The following is a 14587-nucleotide window of genomic DNA, read 5'->3' as shown; positions in this document are numbered from 1 at the left end:
CGATCAAACCAAAATGTCTGATCAACGTTGGAATCAACTATTTGCAAGCACTGAACACTTGAATCCAGTACTTATGTTGATTCTATTTAAACAAGAAAACCACTGAGTACTTGAACCCAGAGATTTCGACGATTTTCCTAATTATCCTAGTCACTGAACACTTAAATCCAGTGAATAGGCGCTTTTGTGACGTAAATTCAGCACTTGAACTAAATTTACAAAGCTAAAGAAATGAATCAATCACGAATGTGGCTTCGCATCAATTGAATTGTCAAAAATTCAATTGTGCCTTTTATTTAAAATTGATAATTAATTTACAACAAATAAATTAACTAAAATAACCTTGACAATGCATGCCAAACAATGAACTTATTGCAAACTGCAAGAGTGCATTTTCTTGCAGACGAAATTTGACGCTTTTGTTTTCATGTGCCAACAGAAGCGTATGACGTATTTTGGGCATTGCATTGACAACGTTATTTTTTACACCAAATATATTTAACATAATTATTACAATACAAATAAAAATAACAAATTATTCATACAAAATTAATGACAACAAAATATTCATATATGATAATATAACATAATATAAACAAATATTCAACATTCTCCCCCGCGTTGAACAACCGTTCAACAATATGAGCCTCTAGCTGTCAGGTAGTCAGTCCGACTATATGTTGATAACGAATTCTCGTGACTGTCGACGTGGCATGGGAATAGGTGTCGTGCGGGTGACTTCTTCAACGGATGGAATTTCAACATGTTTTTTCTGCAATTTCTTCTTCATCATGATTATGATTAATATCAGCCCTATAACGAGTGCAGCGTAAGCTATGGTGAAGCTGTGGTACTTGTGTGACTGAACTTGATTTGGAAGATCATTTATCTGGTATGACTGCAACACCTTCTGCAATACTGTGAGTTCTTTAAGCTGTTGATCGTATTGGTTGTTACGTATCGTTGACAGTGTACTGTTGCCGCTGTAAGCATCTGATGTCTTCATAGGGGGTTGTAGCCTTAATTCGGAGATTGTACCAAGACTACTGTATGAATATCTTGCCGTGCTTGCAATTATTTGTTGTCCTTGCACGGAAACAAAGTTGTGTTTAAGCACGCAGTCTGGATCGATCGTCAATAATCCTGAACCTTTTAGATTTAGTGGAATGATTTCCTTATTACATACTGCAGTTGCTCGTGAAGATGTTGATGTCGCATAAATCCATTGATTTTTGTGATTCAATGGAATCCAGGTCAGCTTGTTGATAGTGTGTTTCAACCGACAATTTGGTATTGTGTTGTTGTTGAATAGGTTGACCTCACACGCACATACTTCGGAACCAAAATTGTATCGTATGCGGACGTTGGTGCAAAGAAATTCCTCTTCCTTAATGGTCTCACAAAGACTTAATTCGGATTTTATAAGAGGAAAATATTGATCATGCTGCGTATTAATAGCCAAAATAGAACTGCAGGAGTTAATTACCGTCATGGAGTCATTTACCCAGTTCGGGATTGGAATTAGCTGAAACAATTCAAATCGTTCATGTTCAATCAAGGGTAATGTTATACTAAAAACTGCATGCTGCTGTGTGATTCCACCTTTAACCTTCATTAGTCTGTAAAGGGATATTAACTCATCTTCTGGCATCGGTAATTCTAATGATGGTGATAAATGAAGTTTGATTTGATTAACTTCCTTTTGTAATTGTGTTGGTGTCAATAACAATGGATTCAATTTTCCATGATGAGTATCAGTTAGAGCATCTATAATAGCAGATTGTATCTTCTGTAGATTATGTGCTACCAGTGTTAATTGAATGGCTCCTGCATTAAAAACTTGATTGAGCCGTAATTGATTTACCTCTCTATTTGTATCTTTTATTGAATTTATCAATGCCTTTATTTCGTTGTCAATGTGGTCAAACCCTTCTTGAACTGCTATTTTATCTTTCTTCATTATGTTGATTGTTGAATCGACAATTGATGTCTGATTCTTAAATAGCGTCAATAATTGTATTTCATTTTGTTTCACTTCTGTAATTATATTTGACATTCCTTTGGCATATTCTGAATCTAATACTCCAAACAGTGAATGTGCAATATTGCCTACAAGATCAATTGCTCCTCTTTTGAAGCGATGATCATGAAGTAATTTATCATCGAGTTGTAGTTCGGATTCAATATGTTTAAAGTGATTAACTGTATTCGCACATGATGCGTTTGGTTTCATTTGTTGACAAGCTTGATGTAGCGACATTATTCCTGTGTTTAGAGCTGCTGCTTCCGTCCAATAAAGACTTAAATCATAATAAACTAGTAGATTCCATTCAGTGGTTGATATGGCAGTTGTGCCCAGATTTTCAAAGTGAATACCCAATTTTGTGCCAAACCTTTTATTGTCAATTGGAGATCCTATTACTATTGGCAATATCAGTAATAATGTAAGTAATACAGAACAGTACAAATTGGTCGGCAGTTTTCTACGTTTTGTCTTGGGCTCTTCATACGACTCTTTTCTATCTTTCATAATTAACTTGTCAGGAGGTACTTCGTGATCAGCTTCAGCCATTGTTGGTTGGTCATCTGTGTTTACAGGCAGTATAGCTAATCGATGAATTGGGCGTTTAAAAATGCCTGCCGATGTTTTAACATCAGCTACTCGGATATGTCCATCTGTACCCTTGTACACATGTACAATTCGTCCCAAGGGCCACTGCATCACTGGGACGTTATCTTCTTTGATTATAACCATGTCTCCTAACTGTATGTTGGCAGATTGTGTTTTCCATTTGTTACGTTGTTGCAGTTCCATCAAATATTCGTTAGACCAGCGTTTCCAGAAATTATGTTTTAACTGGGAAACTAGGTTCCAACGTGACAATAACGTGTGTTTTTCTGGTTTCGATCGGCTGTCTACATGAGTTGTAAGAGCTTCTCCAATTAATAAGTGTCCTGGAGTTAATGCTGTCAAATCAGTTGGATCATTGGACATTGGAGTCAATGGTCGTGAATTTAATATTGCTTCAATTTCCACCACTACTGTTTCGAGTTCTTCATACGTCAATGATGCTGTTGAAACGCTGCGTAGTAACAAATATTTTGCGGACTTTACGGATGCTTCCCATAAACCGCCAAAGTGTGGAGCCCTTGGTGGAATAAAATGAAAGTTTATTCCTGTGGTACTGCAGGCAGAGATTATTGCTTCTTGTCCTTCATTAGAATAAATGCTTTCTTCTAATTCTGCTAACTGGTTTTTGGCGCCTACGAAGTTTGTTGCGTTATCACTGTAAATATTCAAACAACGCCCTCGTCGACTTATAAATCGTTTTAATGCTCCAATGAAAGCATTTGTTGATAAGTCGGTCACTAACTCGAGATGTACCGCCTTTGTAGAAAAGCAACAAAAGACAGCAATATATGCCTTTGTTGGCTTTTTGCCCCTCACCTTGTAGTGGATCCAAAATGGTCCGCAATAATCTACACCAGCATTAATAAAGGGTCTTGCAGGAGTTATTCTTGATTCTGGTAAATTGCCCATAATTTGTTGGCATAGTTGCGGACGTGCTTTGTTGCATCGAATGCATCGCTGAACTGTTGCTCGGGCTGTTGATTTACCTTTAATCGGCCAAAAACGTTGTCGGACTGTACTCAATAGTGCCTGCGGGCCACAGTGTTTGTTTTCTTCATGGAACATCACGAATAATAATTTTGCCAATGGATCATTGTATGGGATCAGCATTGGGTGTTTAGAATCGTATGGTAATGATGAGGCTTCTAAGCGTCCTCCTACTCTAAGAACATTTGCATTATCAATGAATGGAGATAAACTACTGATTGAACTAGATTTATCAACATGACCTTGTTTCTTCAGTTGTTTGATTTCTTCATGAAAATCATTACCCTGAATGTGACATATTATAGTTATTAATGCTGCATCCAATTCGTTGGCACTAAGTACTATATGTGTGGCACGTGACTCCTTTGATTTTCTTGCGTTGTTAGTGAATCTAAGAACATATGCTACTATCTTTTGTAACGTCTTAAATGAATTCTTGTGCTGAATCCTGTATATGAAATCTGCGTCATTGCTTTGAGTTGCTACAGCTACAACCTTCTTCTTCTCCAGATCGACTGGAACTTGTAATGATGATGAAAACCTTGGTGGCCATACTTCCTGTCTTCCATGCAAAAAGAACGGTCCTTGAAACCAAAGTGCACATATTGACAATGCCCTTGCTGAAAGTCCTCTTGATAACACATCAGCTGGGTTGTCCTTTGACCTAACATGTCGCCACTGTTCAGACAGAGTTAAAGTTTGAATTCTTGCCACCCTGTTAGCTACAAATGTTTGAAATGATGAGGACTGTGAGTTGATCCATGACAACACAATTTCTGAATCAGTCCACAAAAATACCGGCTGGTCCTTCTCTTGAAGATCGCTTTTCACTCTTGCTGAGAGTTCCGCTGCTAAGACTGCCGCACATAACTCTAGTCGCGGTAGCGTTTGTTTTTTGAGTGGAGCTACTCTTGACTTTGCACATAATAGTCGCACTATTATTCTACCATCTTTTAAAATTGCTCTGACATATGCTGCAGCGCCAAATGCCTTTTCAGACGCGTCAGCAAAAATATGTAGCTGTGTTGATGATGGAACCTCGCCTCTGAAGATATGTCTTGCCACCTGAAGATTTTCCAGAGTACTTAAGTTTTCTCTAAATGTTGACCATGTTGTACGAAGATCTGAAGGAAGTGGTTCATCCCAAGATAATTTCAACTGCCATAAGTGTTGTATGAAAATCTTTGCTTTGACTATTACTGGAGCTAATAACCCAAGTGGGTCGAACAGTCTAGCTAAATCAGAACTAACGACTCTCTTCGTGATTATACCTTCAGTAACCATTTTGACCTTAATTCCAAATAAATCCGCCTTGGGCAACCAAAATAGTCCCAGCTTTTGATTGACTCGTTATTATCATTAGTAAAATCTAGATTTACCTCTTGATCATCTTGAGAAATGTTTTTCAAAAGTTGAGGATGGTTTGCACTCCATTTCCGTAGATAAAACTGATGTTTCTTTAAAATATGGATTAATTGCCTTTGAGCTTCAATAGCCGTAATTAAACTATCTGATCCACCGAGTCCATCGTCAACATAGAAATTGTCACACAGGATTTGAGCTCCCAATGGATAATTCACCTTGTTTTCTGATGCTATCTTTTGCAGACATCTTGTTGCTAGGTAAGGAGCTGCTCGAGTTCCATATGTAATTGTGTTTAGCTGGTAATAACGAATCGGAGAATTTGGACTGCTTCTCCAAATGATAAGTTGATAACGCCGATCTTCAGGATTTATCAAAACTTGACGATACATTTTCTCGATATCTGTGGTGAAAACAAACCGTGGTCGCCTAAAACGGAGCAGAATTGAAAAGAGTTCACTTTGAACTGTCGGTCCGTTATACATTAAATCATTCAACGAGTGTCCAGATGTAGTTTTGGCGGATGCGTCAAACACCACTCGAAGTTTAGTAGTTGTACTATCTGGTTTTAGTACACAATGATGAGGAATGAAATATTTTGGAGTCAACATGGAATCCAAGTTTACTTCAGTCATGTGACCCAATCGCTCATACTCTTCCATAAACTGGACATATTGTTTCCGCAAAACATCATTTTTTGCTAGTCGTCGTTCAAGACTGATGAACCTTCTCCAAGCTGTTTCTTGAGATTCCCCTAACGTCAATGAGTTTTCCAGAAACGGCAACCTTACCACAAAACGTCCTTCTTTATTTGTATGGACGTTCTGCACAAAATGAGATTCGCATAATTTTTCTTCTTTGGATAATGTCCTTTCTGTTGTATTCACCTCATCCATTCGCCACAATCGTTCAATTGCATCTTCTAACGATGAGTTATTATCAACAACCTCCGCCCCACCGCCAAAAACTGCACATAAAACGTTTGATTTGTCTGTATTTGATGCAACCTTGCCACTGACAATCCAGCCAAGTGTAGAATTTTGCAAGACTGGCAGCCCAGGAGCAAGCGTTAATTTACCTTTCTTTAACAGACTAAAATAGAACTCCGCACCGAGTAAAATATCAATTTTCCCTTGTTGGAAAAATGTTAGATCTGCTAACTGAATGGTGTTCGGGACCTTCCATTTGGAAATATCGTAGCTGCAACTTGGTTGAGGTGGAACTATATTTGGAAGCACAAACGCTTCGACTTCTGTAGTAAACCTTGAGTTAAGTGATTGCAATTTGATGTTAACTCGCTGCGTTGAATTTTTTTGAACCTTTCCTATACCTTCTATGCACAATAACGATTTTGTTTTTGATATATTGAGCCTTTTGACAAGACGCTCAGAGACTATGTTCACTTGCGAACCAGAGTCTAGTAATGCTCGGACTTCACTTGTATTTCCATTCGATGCAGTTATTTTGACTCTTGCAGTTGGCAAGAGAACATAATCACGATGACCTGTGGATGTGTTTGCTGTCGCTGTGGTAACTGCGGTGTTGTACCCACTTGAGCTAGGTTGAATGTTCTGTTTTGTAACTTCCAAATGTAGCAACGTGTTATGCTTTTTATTACATTTGGTACAACTTCTTGATGAACATTTGTTCACCACATGATCATTTCTGAAACAGTTAAAACAGAGCTGTTGATTTTTCACCCAATCCAATCGTTGAGATGGTGAAAATTGCAAGAATTTACGGCAATGATACAGTGGGTGCCTGTCTACATTGCACAGTTTGCAATTGTTGTTTCCTTTAGAAACTGTTACAGCCGATGACACTGAGTTATTTCGATTTGCTTTAATTTTTATAGCCACCTTATCTTTTTGTTCTACAACTTCCATCAGTTGGAACTGTAGTTCTAAAAAGGCTAAAAACTCCTGAATGTTTTGTATCTCTTTTGGTTTTGCCAGAGATTGCTCATATCTAATGAGCATCGCCCGATCGAGTTTTTTAATTAGTACCTGTAACAAAATTGGGTCCCAAAATGTCGTTTGAACGCCAAGATTGTTTAGTGCTAATAGACACTCTTTCGTTGTGTCATGTAAATTTTTAACTGCTGCCACAGTTGATGTGCCTGATGGCTGATTTAGAAGTTCATCGATTAACGTGGACGCCAAGACCCTTTTATTATTATAACGGTCTTGCAGTAATGTCCAAGCTGCCAAATAATTGTCCTCCGTTATGCTGAAATGACTTATCAATTTTTCAGCTTCACCTGTCACATGTGATTTCAAGTACCACATTTTTTGAGCAGCTGGTAGTGGCTGATTGTCTACCATTTGTGTAAACAAGTCAAAAAATTGCCTCCATTTTAAGTAATTCCCATTAAAACTTGGGATTGTTACCTTTGGCAATGGCAGTGAGGACCGCATGTTTGGTTCTGCTACTGTTGCTTGTTTCTGTTGTAATTGATCCAATTTTATGGACAACTCTATCAAACACTGTTGTACCAAATCTTCAATTTGGTAATACTCATCTTGATTGAATCCTGACATCAGTGGATTTTCAAAGTTTTCCCAGATTTCATCATGCAAACATTCCAATTGGTTCCAATGTTGCATGATTGTGTTTGATTTTATTTCGTAATATTGAAGTGGCTGTATGCCTTCGCTCTCTGACAAGCTCTCTACTAATCTTTTTAGAGCTGCCATTCGAGCAGATATTTTTCTTATCAAACCATTTGTCGTAGCCACTAGTTGCGGCTGTGATGCCATTTGGTTACTAGCAGCTTCACCAAAGTTGTCTGCTGCTTTGATCCGAATGGCTTCTGTCTTGAATATTTCACTGTATTCATTTGTTAGTTCTCTTATTTTCTCGTAATAGGAAGATGTAAAATACTCATCATCTGTCGGTTGATCGATGAGAGTTCTGAGCATTGTGTCAGTTTGTTCAAACTGCTTCCAAGCAACATCAAGCCGACGAAATCTTTCACTGTAGTATGCTGATGTTTGCTTGCGTTCAGCCGAATCCTTTTTAAAGTTCCTGATGATTCGCTGAATCTCTTCGCCCTTTTCTTTTTGGGCATCTATGAGTTCATTAAGAGTTGTCATTGATGATTTGTAGTTTTTTTTTACCAAATGTGCTTAAAAATGTTCTTCGAATGCTGAATGCTGAAACTTAACCGCTGACTGTTGATTGTTGACTGTTGCTGCGTCAAACCAGTCCTGTGCTGCTGTCCGTTTCACGGGGTCACCAAAATGTGCGATCAAACCAAAATGTCTGATCAACGTTGGAATCAACTATTTGCAAGCACTGAACACTTGAATCCAGTACTTATGTTGATTCATTTAAACAAGAAAACCACTGAGTACTTGAACCCAGAGATTTCGACGATTGTCCTAATTATCCTAGTCACTGAACACTTAAATCCAGTGAATAGGCGCTTTTGTGACGTAAATTCAGCACTTGAACTAAATTTACAAAGCTAAAGAAATGAATCAATCACGAATGTGGCTTCGCATCAATTCAATTGTCAAAAATTCAATTGTGCCTTTTATTTAAAATTGATAATTAATTTACAACAAATAAATTAACTAAAATAACCTTGACCATGCATACCAAACAATGAACTTATTGCAAACTGCAAGAGTGCATTTTCTTGCAGACGAAATTTGACGCTTTTGTTTTCATGTGCCAACAGAAGCGTATGACGTATTTTGGGCATTGCATTGACAACGTTATTTTTTACACCAAATATATTTAACATAATTATTACAATACAAATAAAAATAACAAATTATTCATACAAAATTAATGACAACAAAATATTCATATATGATAATATAACATAATATAAACAAATATTCAACAATATATTTATTTAATTTTTTTGTTTAATATATATTTTATTAATTTTTTTTTATTATTTACTAATAAATATAAATATTAAAATCACATACACCGGCACTATATAAAAAAAACACGTTTGTAAACAAAACAAGAAACGTCAAAGCATGAAAGCTTTGGTTGAACTAAATACAAAGGACGTTGAATTTAAGAACGCAGGAAAACACAAAACACAGAAATTACACCCAGGCGAACAACAGCAACAAAAGACAAGTATCAAAAATACCAACGGCAAATGTACCGATGCGCTACAGGAAAATAGTCGGTCGTTAGAGTATAAATAAACGCGCATTGTACAAGCAAAATGACTTGTTGGGAAATTCTCAAAGGTAGAAATAGGTTTTTGTGAAACAAGTCGGTAGAACTATAGGCAAGGTAGTTACATACTTCTTAACTAGTAGTCTTGTATCGCGTCTAGGTAGCGCACAATAGATCTTTTAGGTCGGGGTGCACTAATAGCCTATTTAAATAAAAATCGCGTCAAGGTAGTTATATACATTTTAACTAGTAGATTGTATATGTAGTCTTATATGTAAACCAAGCCAAGGTAGTCATGATACATCTTGACTGGTAGTATTTTCTGTAGGATTGAGTTAAGGCAGTAATACGTCCTAACATTAATAAATGCTAATCAAGGCTGTAACCCAGCATAACACTTCTAATCTCCAGTTAACGACGTCTTCTGATAAAACACCAAGATTAGCGCGAGTAGTGTCGTCTGACAGATACATTTCAGGCACGTGGTAACAACGATCGGTACAATCATAGAAGCACGATTGTTCCAAATAATCATAATCATCAAATTAGCAAACCAGCATTATATTATAATTATATTAGATTGTGAAACCTAATTTTTTTTGTAATTCTTCTAAATAAATAATTGAATTACTACACCACATTGTCTTTGACTTCCAAAAATAAAAATTGTATTGCAACGACCGCTGGACAGCGGCCGAGTACACCTCAGCATTACCAACGAACGAAAACGTGTCGTTACAATTAAGACACCAAAATGTGAGATAAAAACAGAACCAATAATGGGTTTTGTAACCTCGGCTACAATAAATTCTTATGCGAGATGTCTTTTGAAACCCAAATTAATTATAAATTTTTTCATACCATCAAATGTATTTAATTTTTCAGCCTTTGAAGCCAGGTAAACTGATACATCTGCTCCTGAGTTGATAAGAAACCTGATTTTTGTTTTTTATCACAAACAAACAGGCGACCAATTTCTGGGCAATACTCACTCATCACCAAAGATGAGGAACCCATTAGTTTTTTGGTTGTTTATTGTTCGCAAAGGTGCAGGGTTGCACACATTTTCTTGCTTTTTCACCAAATTTAAAATGGTACCAACAAAATGGTTTGCTTTTGCTTGGTGATCGAAAATACTTGTTAGATATCCTTGACTGTGATTGAGATCTTGTTAAAGGTGATACTTGCAGTGTTAGCTTGTTTATTTTTTTCTCCAAAGTTTGAATATTTGGCGTTTGTGGACTTTTAATCCTATTCACCTGTTTCAGTTGTGTCACATACTTTATCTGTCATTATTGCCAATTTGTCGAGATTATCGCCACTCACCGATAAAATGACTTTAATTTGTGGCGTTACGTCAGTAAATGAGCTAATTAATCTGTCCTTCAATATGTTGTACTTATTTGTAGTTGGTGTATTAATAATAATGTCGTGAATTTTCGCTAAAATGTTGTTTTCCACGGCTGCTTCAATGGTATGGAATTTTGTTGCGTCTTGAGTTACTCTTGCAATAATAAATTGCGACTTTATTTTTTTTAAATCATAACAGCTTGCCAAAATGGTGGAATTTTAAATGCAAGTCTTGAGATTTTTTCATCTTGCTGCGGCAGGATCGGCATTTGTTGATCAGATTCCATTTTCGCTAGCTATGGTAAAAAAATGTTGTGGTCATAAAAATGACTTATTATTTTTCTCTTTAATAATATATACCTCTTTCGATAGTTGTTAGAACGACTATTTTACAAGCTCACCAATTGTAATTACCACGTGTTGACAATGCTAAGGGGTCTGCTATTTGCTGTACGCGCCAATGTCGTATGTGAGTATGTGCTCGTGTCGGGTCACCAATTGTGTATTACTCCCTCTCCAGTGATTGAGCGAAGCAATGTCACGATATAATTAGTGATCCTATGTCACTGATTAATCATTCTCAGCAAATCGAACTGGCAACCGAATTCACCTGTCGCTAGACGGTGTTTGAATTTTATTTGCAGGATACTCCTGGTTATTTTCGTCTGCTTTTCAATGTGCAATAATCTGTTGTGCTGTCACCACAACGATAGGCAGCTTTGACCCGATCTATACTTACACGTACTGGTTTGTATTTTCGTAGAATAGTTATCAACTTATCGTCGCGATGGGTTACCTTAAATGGTCCATCATAAGATGCTTTGAGAGGTGGTTGAACAGTGTCATAGCGTAGATAAACATGAGTACTTTTTTTTGAGATCCGCTGATACATATATTTTTGATATGGAGTGGTTTGCCGTTGGTACTGGTCTTAGTTGCTCCATAACGGCTCGTAGTGATTGTACGAATTCTGAATTAGCAACTTAATTATTTTCGTTAGCCTTAATTTTGTCACGTTTGTTTTTCAATATTATTTTTTGTAATTCTTAAGTGACTATACAACCACGATAGTTCGCTGAATGCAGTTCGTTACAGTTGCAGCATTTATGCTTATCGGACGCTGTCTTTTGGCAGCCAGAAGTTAAATGTTTGCCGGCGCATTTAACACATCGTGGAGGTTTTCCACAGAAATCTTTTTTGTGACCGAACGATTGATATTTTTTGCATTGAGGAATTAAGTTTGACGGTTTGATGGGTTCAATCTTTACAATTGTGTTAAGAATTCTTTTTATCTCATATATTTTCTTCACATCTTCGGTTGAGTCAAACAAAAGGAACATATCAAGCGGTTGTTCAGTCTTCCATTTGAGTTTGTTTATCGCACCGATTAATTTTAAACCTTGGTTGTTTAAGTCATTTATAATCGATTCTTGATCACACGAGTGGGGAAGATTTTTTACTATAACTTTTATTGGCCTAATTTGCTTGTCTTCGTAGCTGAACCAGGAAATATTTTCGTGAGTTAGGAGTTTTATGACAGATGTATAGTCAAAACAGTCAAAAATTGATACTCTATGTGAACCATTATTTATAAGTCTCACAAAAAACTTGTTTTTTATAGTTGCGATAAATTGAGCATGCCATTTTTTAAATCATTTAAGCCGTTGATAACAATAGGAGGAGGTCGAGCAATTTTATTAGGGGCAGCTTGTCTTTTTGGGCAAGTATTTGTTTCAACACTAGATCTACTTTGACTAGCTACTTCAGGAAAGGATTCGGCCTTACGTTTTTTAGTTGGTCTTTTCTTTTTTAAGATTCAGTCCGTCTCCCTGGCAAGTTCCTCCTCTTCGGTTTCATATTTTGCAATGTTATGAGTTGTTTCTATGATTTCTGGTAGGTTTTTAAAAGATTTCAATTTTTCATTTTCACTTCTTAGTGCAGTTAACTCATTGGATAATAATAAATATAAATTTTCATTTTCATTATTTATATATTATTATTATTTTAAATTTTTATTATTGCATGAAATTTTAGCACTAAAACGGACACGTTTTATTTATAAAATTGAAAAAAATTTTCAATTATCGCCTACTTAAAGTATATAATATATTCCTGTTAATAAATTATAGCTCAATAGTGTGTTGCATTTTAGTTCTGAATTTAGTTAACATATGTTTCGTGCAAATATTTCTTTTTGCGGTTCGGTTCCGGTTTTCGTTCCAGCGAAAATATCAGTTTTTTCGGTTTTCGGTTCGGATACATGCCCTGATTTCTGCTATGACAAGTATACAATATTTTTGTACACTTTTTTGTTTTTTAACCAACATGAAGCCAAATTCGTTTGATTTTGCAATTAGAAAAATAAAAAAATATGTTATAATATATAATCATGATTAAATGTAGTGATTATATTATTTTTATTTTTATTTCAGGTGCACCAACAAAAGGAAGTGCGAAAACTAGTCCGATATTAACACCAACAACTGCCAGTACAATTTTTAACGCTTCAGTTAGTGGCAACACAAACAGCATCAGTAGTGGGAGTACAACTGGAATAAGTGGAAGCATTAGTACAGCGTTAGATACTTTTACAGATAGGCAATATCTCGTAATAACAAGTGTTAAACAAACAAAAGTTTTTGATGTTATGAACCAATGCTGCATTTATCGAATTCAATTACAAGAAATGGGTATAGCTGTTAAAGCAGAAACTATTGCAATGAAGGGTAGATAATTTTAATAATTAGTATTTTATCTATATCGAGTTTATATATTCCCTTTTTTGCAAAATATTTAGATGGAACTTGCTTAGCAACATATCTTTCTAATGGTCATTTAATGGTTCATAGTCTTCCTAGTTTGAAGCTTTTGCTGGATATAGATTTTTTATCTTTAACAGAACTAAGGTAATAACTGTAAAAAATATGATAAAATGTATACATAATACTCTATGACATAAAACACAAATACAAGGAAAGAATTTATAAAGATATAATAAATAGATATAAATTTATTTTATCAACTTAAAATATTAATCACTGTACTTACGATTTAACACAAAAAATAATTAAAATTTAACATAACTGACAAGCTCGTTAATAGTTAAAAACTATAGTTTATATATATATATAAAACTATAGTTTTTAACTATTATCGAAATGAGTATTAACTCATCTCTTCCTGTTATCACACGTCTCAATTTTTTCTCTTATGTTTTAGCATTAGATATTGTTTACCTTCTGCTTTCGCTTAAATATTTTTTTTTTATGTTAAAAAATTTACAATAAACCTTTTCATACCGAGAACCCTTTCAAAAGTTTTTCAACATCAACAAAACTTTTATTCATTATTCGCCATACCGAAATCTCTTTTAAAATATAGACCTACAATTTTAAATATATTGGATGAATTATGAAAGTGGAATATAAATTTTGGTTCTTCTTCGGGTTAATAGATGACGCTTTCAAGACTTTTAAACCAACCTGTATTAAAAATGTATTGTATTTTCTTAATATGAAATATATAACCAAAACCCCGATTATTTTGAAAAGTGAAAAAATTTGTATTTTATAACAAGATTCATTTTCATAATAAATTCATCAATCAATATCCTGGTGGTTCGCATGAATTTCTTCCCTGGCCCTTTTTTCCTATGTTTGAGTACTTCTTTTAATATATCTCTGTGTATTTTAGGGAAATTATGCAGGTTTTTTGGGATTTGACTTACTTTTAGAATGAGTATCGGTATATGCTAGTTTTGAATTTTTTTTTTGTCGGCTCGATTATTATGGTTTTTTTGGAAGATTGATTGGTTTAATGACGAATACACACATTATTTTTATAGATTAAAAAATGCCGATGGGTTATATCGTTTGCTATGGTGTAATTTGCTTTGGTTTTGTTGGACTTAATGAAATTTATTCTCCGACTATTTGCATTTCTTGATTTCTTTTTATGTTATTTATTGGTTTTCTATCGCTCTAATTTTTTTTTTTTAGAAAGTAATTTTCCTTATTAAAAATCATTAAGTTTAATATTTGAGTTAACGTTTACAACTCTTTCTTAAATAACTCTCTTTACTTAATACAGCTTTTATATATTGTATTA

The 14587-nt window shown here is 35.1% G+C and overlaps 1 protein-coding gene across 1 annotated transcript; it reads left to right on the top strand.

The window, feature by feature from the left end:
* Positions 1-11383: 11383 nt before the first annotated feature.
* On the top strand, positions 11384-13386 carry LOC119663158 (syntaxin-binding protein 5-like; the record flags this gene model as incomplete). Its single annotated transcript, XM_038072823.1, has 3 exons — positions 11384-11441; positions 12913-13206; positions 13278-13386. Coding segments are annotated over exons 1-3 (461 nt in total), but the record flags the coding sequence as incomplete, so codon positions are not given.
* Between the last annotated feature and the right edge of the window lie 1201 nt (positions 13387-14587).

This window comes from Teleopsis dalmanni, unplaced genomic scaffold (assembly GCF_002237135.1).
Source record: "Teleopsis dalmanni isolate 2A unplaced genomic scaffold, ASM223713v2 unscaffolded_contig_0170, whole genome shotgun sequence".
Taxonomy (NCBI): Eukaryota; Metazoa; Arthropoda; class Insecta; order Diptera; family Diopsidae; genus Teleopsis; species Teleopsis dalmanni.
This window is presented reverse-complemented; position numbering and strand designations above follow the sequence as displayed.